This window comes from Trachymyrmex septentrionalis, unplaced genomic scaffold (assembly GCF_001594115.1).
Source record: "Trachymyrmex septentrionalis isolate Tsep2-gDNA-1 unplaced genomic scaffold, Tsep1.0 scaffold40, whole genome shotgun sequence".
NCBI lineage: Eukaryota > Metazoa > Arthropoda > Insecta > Hymenoptera > Formicidae > Trachymyrmex > Trachymyrmex septentrionalis.
Genome location: NW_017305569.1, coordinates 3,337,239 through 3,349,538, shown reverse-complemented (window position 1 = coordinate 3,349,538; position 12,300 = coordinate 3,337,239). Strand labels below are relative to the sequence as shown.

Below are 12,300 nucleotides of genomic sequence, written 5' to 3'. Positions count from 1 at the left end.
TATGGAAACGATATATACATATTAATATCTTTTTACCCATAAAAATTAACATTATAGTTGCGAAATTGTTATCAAAAAGGTAAGTGTCTCTGATAAGTAATCTTTTTATTTGACAAATGCTTTAAAGACAAGTGGCAATTTTTAAATATTATTTAGAATTAAATTGTTATACATCAAAAATATGCGAGAAACAATATGTAAAATATCATGACTATCATTATCAAAAAGTAATCAGAAATTATATTTTATTTTAATGACGTAATCAGATTTATTTTTATCACGCTTAAAAAATTTGAATTGAATGATTTTGATTATACTTATTAAGTAACATGCTATTCTCTATGAATATATATTCGTGAACAATAACAATTGATCAATGTTAATGAATATCAGATGACACTTATCAATGTATCTTTTTTCACCAAAATGACGATTAAATGTCTTTGTTAAGAAGATACGCTATAGTAAAGTGTTGATATGATTAAAATATTATCGATTAACGTTATTAAATATAGATAAAAACAAAAGCGATCTTTAATTAAGTAGACGAGAAGTGGGAGAGAGCCGCGAAATTGAGGATTAGTATATCGAAGCATTCTAAGAAATCTGAATATTTCTCTTTAACTTAAACGACAGGCGAATGTCGTGAATAAAAATTTTATTACGTTTGCATATGTTTAGTAATATCGTATTAAATATATTTAGTATGATTATTATAGCTGAATATATTATAGTATTATTAGCATAGTTTATTACAATTATATAATTGATATCTGTAAAATTATTAATATTTTATATTTCGGGCTTTCTTCCGCCCGAATATTATATATTTGTAGCCAATCCAATTTTAAAATGCACATTCGTTGCGTCGGATTGGCTCCTTCTCATCGACGAAAGTAACAGCGCAATTAATAATCTTTCCAGATATATTCGAGAGCTGCGAGAAATGTCGCGAGAATATGTAATGCGAAATCTCTGGCTTCTAACTATTTTATAGTAATATAAATTGCGAAATAAAGAAATTCCGAGCAGAAGATCCTCGCGAGCCGTTGCGGCGTACTCTTGAGTAAGAAATTACATTAAAGTATGATACAATATACTTGACTCTCGTTTTAATTGTATTCATTTTTAATAACCTTTTACCTTCCTTATAGCTTGCAATAAAGATAGGTTTATGGATCAAGAATAAAATAGAGAACGTTAAACCAAACAATTACCAGTGTACTTAGAAATATTATATAGCGTATTTAATGTCTATAATTTACCAATTTATTTTCTTTAAAAATGCTCTTACATTAATTTAATTGCCAAAGAATTTTTCATGAGATGTTTTTCTATAAATTATGAACAGAGAACATTTTAAATTACTTATAATTTATATTGTGTATTTTAAAAAATTTTTTTTTATTTGCACAAAAATTATAAATAAATTTATTTGAGTTTTGTATAGGCAAATTTTTATGAGAATACATAGTAAAAATTACACATTTATGGTAAGGATGAAAATTAAAAAGTAATATTGTATTTGCAACCTTTATGTTTTTAGCAATAAAACAAATAAGTATTTTGTAAAAAAATAGAATATTAACATTAATAGTCATTAATAGTGAGAACATGAAGAAAATGAAAAAATTAGAAAAATCTTATTGGTAATCAGATCTTACAAAATAAAGATGGAGAGCATAATTTTCTTAACAAAATTATATATGTTTGGATGTTATATTTCTATTTTAAATACTTAAATTTTATTTTTAATATTTAAACAAAAATTGCTCGAGAAATATATATTTATCTGTAATATATAATGTTTGTATATTTTTCAATAATAAATTATTTTATATAATTTATATTTAAATATAAAAATTAATTTGCACGTTCTAATACAAAACTCACAAATCAATAAGGATATAAAATTGGATCAAAGAAAATCAGAGATATATATTACATTTTAATTTTATGCTTTTAACAGTTGTTTATGTAAATTCTTTTGTAAATAATAACAAAGATAATTGTAACGCATATTTCTATTTTATTAGTCGATGATAATTACCATTTAGTTGATGATACATATAGAAACCATTTTATCCGTCTACTGTTAATACAGTCTGTTCTTTTATCATCTGTGTTAAGATAGATATCTTCACTATTATAAATTATATTAAATTATAAATAAAAATGAATAAACAAACAAATAAAAATTAATTTACAGTTAATAACTTACTAATACAAAATAAACAACCTTAATAAAATTAAAACTTTTATTTTGCAAACATCTCAATTTGAAAGTTATTATCGATAAGTCTAAGAAAAAAGAAAGAAGCAAAACAATTATAAATGTTTTATTCTGAAATGAGAATTAATATTAATATATTGTTGATACTAATAATATTAGGATTATATTATCTAAAAATTTAATAACTGCTATTTAAATAGGGCTCAATATATAATCCGGTAACTCAAAATTTAACAATCAAGTTATTAATTTATTTTATCATTGCAACAGTTACAAAGTAATTTAGAAACAAATTTTATAATCTCATAATTTCAATATAAACAATTAAGTTTTTAAGCTAATTGTTATCTATAATATATTTGTTTTATTGTGCACAAAACAGATTCTCCAAAACTATAGTAAATTTTTATATTTTTATACTTAACATATGTATCAGTTATTCTCTGAGAAACTGTTTATCGAAAGACATCCGTCTCCATTCGATATTTCATCGCGTTTGCTTGAAAATGCCATAGTGGACCACAGTGCCATTTTCGTGGTCGCTACACGCCTGCATCTATGCGGGATCATAGTAGATAGCACTTTGGCGAAGTCGAGGATCCACCCCCGCGTCTTCGGGGATAGGAGTAAAGCAGTCGGGATGTAAATTCGATTGGAGGCACCGGCTATACGGGATACTCTTATTTCCGAAGATCCGAGGGGGTGGGCGTGAGCGACAAGGTAGGGAGGGTCTGGTGTCCTCCAACTCATCCTCTCCGTTCTTCTCAGCGGAAGGATGCCTCTGGGAGCATCGCTTATATCGAGTTAGAGCCGTTTGAATACAGACACACTCCTCCTTGGTTGGAAGGGGCCCGCCAGGCTGCCGGAGATATCGGAGGATCAAAAGTTGATACCTGATCTTCCTCGCGCGACTCTAGCTATCCTTATATGATTACCCAAGAACCTCCTACCGCCGTTTCCTCTCCCAGCGAAAGGGTATCGGCGCAGTCCTATCTCGCGAACCCTCCTCCCTTGCCGCCATCTTAAGACCGATGCACTAGTCCCGCACGACGCGTAGAATACTTAAGGATCCGTGTCTTCCGTGGTCCCTACCGCCCCATCCACCCCATCCACGACAACCTCCATCTTTTCGAACTAGGCGGTTAGAATGACGTGTAGTACGCATAAAGTATTCCTAGGAGACGATCCGTTTGGAAACTGAGTTACGGCTGCTACGTGGTCCAGGCGGCGATACGGTCCGCGACATTGACGAGGTCGAAACACGAAATTATGCACAGTACCACGAAGTAGAGGGAGGGATGATTATATTTCCATTTACACACCGTCGATGAGATGTTACGTATGGGAGCGATAAATGTGAATAGCTAGAAAAAATTACGATCCAAGGATGAGAAATATCAAATAGCTGTTTACATGATTGAACTTACCAGAAATCTATATTGAATAAGATCTTTATGTATAATTATAATTAGTAGTATAAAATCGGCAGAAATTAAAATACAATGTAAAATAGAAAATTGTTATATCATACCTATATAATAATTATATCATATAATAATTAATAACAATAGCTTATTAAATAGAAACAATCATATAAGTTACTATGTATCGCTGAGAAAATATTTTTATTTTTCTGGGGAGAATTTATTTTTTGTGTCTTAGAGTTAAAAATACTTAAAGCAGCGATCTTTTTAAAAAATTATAAATACAGTTAAATTAAAATTTTTTTAAATATATTATTTTTATCAATTTTTTTTTATGCATTGAATGATTATCTAACTTGTTTTATAATATTTACGTCAGTGTAACACTGTCATCGCGTAAAACATCGTACGAAGAATCGAGAGCTAAGGTACCGAGAAAAGGTGGGGAGAATTCGTTGATCCTTCTCATCAATGATGCAACCGAAAGAAATACACGATGCTACGGTTGCTTCAGCGTAGCACGATGCATGTCCTTGGGGGTCGATTTTACCGAGGACGACATAGCATCGACGAATAATCACTTTTCCGAAGTATTCTCTGGCTAGCATTCCCGTGGATAGCCACCCGCGACCGTGAATGATCATTTATTCAGGATGGGTAATGAATCGGACGCCCATGGGATCGTCGTCATCACCTTCGTGTGGATCGCCAAGCCTATTCGTGAGTTCTTGTTGATTTCCGAAGTCTTACTAGAAGACTTTATAGGATTGGAAATGGCAATGTCGCGCTAAATGCAGGCTATTTCTGCTCGTTTTTCTTGTTTTTCGATTAAAATATATTTTTTCTGAACAAAAACACCTTTCGTAAACTTTCTAATTTTTATCTAAATCGAATTAATTGACTTTAATTTTAATATTAATTTGTGATCTTAATAAATCTAACTTTAATTACATACAAATCTTTAATCACAAATGTTTTGTGTAAATAATAAAGTACAAATAATTTTAATGAAACAAATATAAACAATTTTTTTTTCTTTCATATTTCTTTTTAATATCACAATATTATGAGAAAAAGTCTATGAATCCTATAAGAAAATTTACAAAAACGTTATACGGACCTATGCAAGTCAGAATTCAATCGATCTCTGACTGTATTAAGTCCAGCCGGAGACGCTTGATTGATCGCTGAAACGCGCGACGTGCCCTTTTCTTCCTCGCAGGCGTAAGCGATCATTTGTTTTCCTCTTTCTGTTTTCCATGTCGAGCTATTTGTTTAAAGTCGTGCGGTACACGGAAGAAAGAGAGAGTCGCCTCGTTATTAGAGAAGCCTACTGATAAATGGCTGCATCCGTGACAGCCTGTCGCCTGATCGATTGAAAATGTCGGACTATTTACAAAAACAAAAAAAAAATTAAAAAACAAAGAAAAAAAGAGGGATTGTCATTTAGTAGCATACAGTTAACTTTCAAACATATTCGAAAATGTCTGATAATTTCTGCAAAACCACAAGCGATCCGGCCGGATACTACGTCAAACGAATTGACTAGGGAGCGTGCACGCGCGAATTAGTTACTACCTGACCTATGTAGTTTTAACTGTAAGTGATCGTAAGCGAAATTGCACTTGTTCCTGTACGTTTCCGTCAACGGAAGGAACATATCTCCGTCACGATCCGGGCGTGGAACGAATTAGCTCGCGGCACGCAACTCACGAAAATTACATGAACCATGAACGCGAGTTCCCTAATCTCCTTCTCAAAAATTCCATTAGCCGCGCTATGTCCGACGATAATTGGACATCGATATTTTTTAATCCGGTTGACCCGTGCAAATGCAACTGACATGCAAATCCACGCAGCATCCAAAACGCATTTGCGCAAAATGAGATTTCGCTATCCGGTCACGTGTTAGCTTGGAAACTGACGCGTAGAAGAATAAAGAATGAGAAAAAAATAACGCAACGTCGCAAAAATTTGCGTATAACATTTTGCGAATAGTAAAAAATGTAGTAATAGTATTTTTAAATAAAAAGATATTTGCGTTAAGAAAATGTGTTATTTATGAATGCGTAGATATTTTTTGTCTGATATGTGCGATAATGATGAGAAAAAATATGAAAACTGACGCAATCGCATTTATTATTTTTAAAGCAGTTTAAAAGAGAATTGTTTAACCAAATTAATTATAACAGTACAAGTCAACAAAGCATTGAGCGTAAATTGATTTAGTATTAATTGATAAGTGTGCAAGATAGATTTAATTAAATAAATATAATGTGTAATTTAAATAAAATCATTTAATATGGGTCTTCAATTTTAGTTTAACTTTTTAACAAAATTAAAAAATAATTATAAACAATGTATCGATAAAATTTAGTTACTAATTAATTATCATTTCAACATCGTCTTGCATATTAATTATTTACATAAAATGATAATAAAGCAAATCAATAAATTAATATCTTTTCTTCCTTATTCGAAAGATACAACATTGATATTTTTCTAATTATTTTCTATAGTATAAAATATTTTGTAATGCTATTTTTGCTAATCGTAAATAATAATATGGCATCCAACTTTTAATTGCAATATTTTTAATCGATAGCTGACTACAATATACATATTTAAGTCTCAGTGAAACCATCAAGATCAACCCTAAAAAATTGTCGCGCAATCATATTTCCCTTCGTCTTCTAACGGACAACATCCGTATGTCAGATCCTTGTGCCACTACATCACTCAGAGTTGTCACGGGACAGGTTACGACGTCCTCGTACGGTTTCTACCAATTTGGCGACACGCTCGCGCGTTCGCGGATCCGGACCGAGTTATTGCGGGGGCAACATGCAGGACGAGGGTTGTAAATAATATGGAAAACCGCGGTATATGGGGGATGCGGCCTTCTTCCACCTTGCGACACTCCACCGAAGGTGTACGTGTACAAGACACATGAGGAAAGAAATACGAAAAAGGAAAAACGAAGTCGCGATGGAGAGAGAGAGGGGATTGAAAACGACAGAAGGGGGAGAACGACGATGCGAGATAGCGGCATCTCTGACTGGTGGTATACGCTGGCGGTGACTCGAGTCGCCATATTTCAAACTGGGGCGTCCTCGGAGGGGCCGTGAATACCTTAATAGTCATAAGGTGTATCCGCATACGACGAGTATATGGAGTTGTCCTCTAAAACGTATTTGAATGTTCCATAGTCGGCAGCTGCACGAGATGATACAGTTCTGGACGGCTGTTCTCCGTGAGGATACGATGAGGAGGAGCGTAGGCGATACGGGAACCGAATACAGCCACTACGCGTTAAAGTGGCGTCGCAGAAATTGTGATAGTCGGGAATATTCGCGATTGGTACTCGTGACGGGGCGGAACCAATAACACGAGGTATTACGGTCGCACGGTACTCTGCAAAATTGTTCGGACAATTTTCAACACCGCGCGCAGATCGTTACGGACGATTTTGTCACTGCGATCCAACTTATTGACTTTTTATTATTTTTGCGTCGCATCGGTAGGAAGAGGTTGATGTTTCGAGATTCAGAAATAATTTTTAGACATCAGGTGCGATGTAAACTATTAAATCTTTGTAGAATATAAATAAACATTTAAAAATTCATTACACTGAGAAAAAAATATCCTAAATTTCCATAAATATTTATTAAATATAAAAATATATTTTTATGTGCTAAAAGAAAATATTAATTTGATTTAATAATCACTTCTTTTTATTAAGTAAATATTTATTTATTGTAAGTAAAGTTTAGTTGGCAGTATTCAAATAAATATTTATTTAAATTTAGGCTATTTTTTCTTAGTGTACTTATAGATTACACTAGCATTAAAGCTTATAGCATTAAAGCTGCTGCTTTACAAGTGCTTGATCCACATGATGATGTCTCACGTACGTCTTCGCGCGGCTTGATGCTATTTAATAATGGACGGCTCTCTATTACTCAATGGTTATTAGGAAGTACGCGGGAGGGATGGTTTTCGGTTCCACTCGGTTCACGATGCAATCGGTTAATCACCGCTCTCTCATCCCCCCAATTCGTACAGCCTGAGACAAGGTTTAAACGCCGACGTAGCCGCGCGCCCTTCGGCCCACCCACTGGTCCCCATATCAATTAATCTTACCCAGAATGCAATAACTGTCCAATCTGCTCCCGTGGCTGCGTCATGGTGTCGTGCAGTCTGTGCTGTAATGTCCCTCCACCGTCTCTGTCTCGCTCTCTATTTATCTTTCTCTTTGCCTATCTCTCTCGTAGATAAATTTTTCGACGTTCTCTGTCTTTCTTCTCTCTTCTCTGTCAGCTCTTATCCTTTATCTTCGCGACGACGTCCTGTACGATTGGTGTAGACGATGGTAGCTGTAAACGAGCTTACGGAAAATCTCACGTCCGCCCTAACATCACATTCGTACACCCCTGCACGAAATAATGAGCGCGCGAATAGAAGGGAGAGTGGGCAAGTTCAGGGAAACTCTCTCCGTCAGAAAACATATTGGGCTGTTAAGGGGTTCTTCAGGGTAGTCTGCTTAATTGGCACAGCCGTTTAACCCTGAATTACAGCGAGTGAAGCTGGGACGATCGTGATCCGGCAGTGCCAGATTCAGCGACCTTGATTAATCGAGCTATTGACTTGAAAAGTGAAAGGTCGTACAAATTAAGACGTAAACATATTTTGCAATATAATTACTTTTTTACTTCTTAATTCTTTTCCACTTCAATAGAATTACGAATCTTTAATGTTGATAATACCAATATATATTATCAAGAAAATTATTTTTTATCAACTAAATAAAGTATTTATAATTTTCTTTTGTTTTTAACTTAGTACTCGTTATTTTTTACGCTAGTTTTGTACCGTGTACAGAATTATGTATTGCAATAAAATAAATAATAACAGAAAAATCTTTTTCAATATAAATGTATTGAAAGGTTAAAGAAGGAAAAGAGATTGCTAGACAGAAGAAGCGTTTACAAATGGTAACAGCGTTTATTGTTAATAATAATGACAATAATATTAATAGCGAGTCTCTAATTACAATAATTACATAATGATATTAATGGTACAACAATAAAAATTTTGATAGCGAGAAAAAGGGAAGAATATAATAACTTCTTGGTGAGGCCACACGGCATGCGAGCCGCCATTTAGTCGACTCTGTGCCGCATACATTATATGCCCTCTCTATTTATAATATTTATAGTTTCGATTTATTCATATGTATATATTTATACGCTTAGACTAGCCGTGATACGATCTACGTGCTATTTACAATTTTTGGTCACAGTTGCAACTTTTAAGGGCTGGTGATCTTGATGCTGTTTTTTTTTTCAATGACAAGTGCGGGAGATATGCAAAATATAGTACGTTTCCGCCGTACTTCGACACGCCATTCGATTCAATCATGCTAATCGGACGTTATTTACATTTAAAAAATTTAAATATAACATAAAAAAATGTAATAGAAGAAATAATCCTATTTTCAGTTGTAGCAGATTTTGCTTAATAATATTTATATACAAATTTTTGCAAATACATTTTTCAGTTTTTTTATAAACTGTTTTTATAAATCATCAAAAAATGTAATTTAAAAAATTACATATCATTTCGAGTATATTAAAAATGACATAATTTTAGATAGACTGTAAGTAAAATCTTGTTTTTAATAAATGTAATTAACATAAATGTATTACATCATTATAAAGTTAAATAAATCTTATAAAATGTCCGATTAATTTGACGTCGCATTGCGTATCGTGGAAATATCTACGCAATAAGGGAAGTTACAGTAACAGGTAATCGATTTGCAAGTAGCTAGACGATTAAAGTAGAAAGTGTTAATCATCATTCGTAACAAAAACAGTCATCAGTCCATTCACTTTCACGCTTACGTATCATTATATTCATCAATTATTATTTCTCACCGCAAAAGGTTCTTCGCCCGAATAAAAATCGCTGAAGAAACCAAACCCCGACACACTTCACTTTTAGGAACGAAACGAATGCAACGTTTTTTCATGGAATGTCTAGTCGCAACGAATCACAAATGCACTTTCTCCATTTATCCTGAGTGTATTTCACAAGGGTCCTTGAAATCGTGGAATATTCACGTTAGATTAATCGACGCACGCGAAACAAATGGTCGAATAAATATCAACTTATACAGTCTCCTCGCACTAACGTCAAAAGATCAATAAAGATCTTGCAATAAAAAAATTACAGTACCCCCTTTCCGGCAAATTTTATTTCATCTCGAGAGTTAACTCTCGAATTGCACTGTTCCGATTAATTTCGCAACTAATGCGATCTGAATTTACAAGAAATGTGATCAGCGATTGATCGATATTAACATTTTGCCTTTTTATTTTTTCTTAAATATCGCAATATTTTTTAATATTTCGAATTAATTATTCTCCGTAATAATATATGTAACGCAATTTTTGTGTCTATTATAAATTTAGGAGCTGTTATAAATTTAGCTTATAAATATATCTCTTAAGTGACGTTGATATTTTCTATTTTTTCGAATCAAGAGATGATATATTAGAAATAGAAAATAATGCAAAGTGCAAAAAGTTAGTATCTTTCAACCAGCGATCCATCGCGATGCAATCCGCAATCGCCTCAATCGCAATTCTATCCATGAGATTAATTTATCGTTTTCTTCTCCGCCATCATCAACGATCGTGGAGATTGCCATTTATAATTTCATTTCTCACAGTTGCATGCTCAATCCGGTCTGATACGCAGAAAAGAGTCATTAATTACGACAATCTCCAATCATTGTTCCGTATCAATCTGGCGCTGGATTATCAACCGCGTCGCGGTCTCACTGCATCATCGGTGGATTTCCACTGGGCAAGGAATTCTGTCCGGGAATCGAACCAATCGGCGGTCGATGCGACGCATTTAGGTCTGCATGCTGAGTCTCGCGATGCCTTCTCAGATCGACCTTACGCTGGAAAGCTCGACCACAGAGCTCGCAAGCGAATGGCTTGTAACCAGTGTGCTTTCTCGAATGCGTAATCAGGTTGCTGCTCTGCGAGAACGCTTTGCCGCATACTTGACATTTATGAGGTTTTTCGCCTGTAACAGAAAGAACATAGAAATTGTTTAGAAGAAACTAGACTTGTGACTGATCAAGTTCGATTCCGGTCGATCGATAATGCTTAATTGAAAAATAAAAAAAGTATTTAATTATAAATTTTTAACTCTCATCGAAAGCTTCTCTCTATAACATGCGATAATTACGAATATACATAAAATCGGAAGAAATATGTCGGAAAGTTTCATATAAAAATTCCTCACAGTATTTTATTCTTTTAATCAAACACAATAAAATATATCTGCTATTTTCTTGCTGATAAAATCTTCTTTATATATAGATACGGATATAATGTGTTATTCTATCCGAACTATTTATAAAGGTAGTCTATCGTCAAGTACAATGAACTTAAAAGGAGAATCGGAAAACTCGAACAGCGCAATCCAGCTTCCCTCTTCCGCCTGTCGCATTCCGGCGAGCATGCACGTTAATCCTAAAGTACTGAAGTGCTGCCAGCTCTATCCTGTTCGGTCAAGACTCTCCTTAAGTCGAGAAGGAGGGGGAGGGTGAGGGGGCATAGGGGGAAGAAGGAAGACGGAGGGCATGGAAGGCTAGCCACCTCGCAAGACGGGTGTAGGTGGCATCAACGATGCGGGGCACGCCCGGTTAAGATTTCCTCCCAAGCGAGAATCTCAGCCACCCCGGCGGCGAGAAAAGGCAGAGAGAGAGACGGACCGAGAGAAGAGCGAATAGTGGAAAGGGGTGTCTATGTGCTCCGCTGTAGGGGTTCGTTGTCTAAGGGGCGAGGAGAGAACCCCGGCTCGAAGGGTCGCCGCTCGTTTCTCTCATCCTGGCCGCGAGCTCTGATTGGCGGCCGGGGGCGGCTCCAACCCACGTGTTACCATGACTACCGACGGGATAACCCGGCTGCTGCTGACTGAGGGCGAGAGAGAAAGCGGTTGCTTGCCGAGGGGTGGTGGTGGTGGCACGACGACGATGCGAACTACGCCGCTGGCGGGCAACGGAGAGCCCGTTAATGGACTCCCCCGTACGTCCATACGTCTGGCTGAGCAACCGGTACACACGTACGCGTACACGCTCGCCCTCTCGGGCACATCGCATCGGCACGGCTACGGGCGGAGGGTGGATCCATAAACAACTCGTTAGCCGGGCCTTCAATCTCGCCCCCGCCGATACGACCAGGCCGTCGATCGCCCTCGCGATTATACCCAGCCACGATCTTGATTTCCTATCCGGGGAAAAATATCGGCTACTTCTTTCTCCGGACCGGACGTGATAACCCGTATCCATGAAAATACGGTATCTTTTCCGAAATTCGTCAATGTGAAGTACCACAAACATCCATTTGAGGAGTTTAACTTAGGATGCGCGTTTTAGTTACCTTTACTCGATGCGATAACTTACAATTTGATGCTTGATAATTTTGATATTTATATTTCTCTGCATTGGATGAAATATCACTTTAAATTTAGTAACATTTCTCCGTTCTGACTGATACTCTCTATTAAGACATTCTTGATATTTTATTCATATTTTTTCCAAAATAAGCTGCTGTTAACCTT

At 35.4% G+C, this 12,300-nt stretch overlaps 1 protein-coding gene across 1 annotated transcript in view; it reads right to left on the bottom strand.

Annotated features, from left to right (window-relative positions):
• Positions 1 to 10,417: 10,417 nt before the first annotated feature.
• The window catches only part of LOC108751050 (zinc finger protein 358-like), a 28,393-nt gene continuing 26,510 nt past the window's right edge, over positions 10,418 to 12,300 (bottom strand). Inside the window, exon 5 of the mRNA XM_018490989.1 lies at positions 10,418 to 10,758. Coding sequence (XP_018346491.1) covers positions 10,502 to 10,758 — 257 coding nt within the window. The 3' untranslated portion in view covers positions 10,418 to 10,501. The remainder of the gene's footprint in view (positions 10,759 to 12,300) is intronic.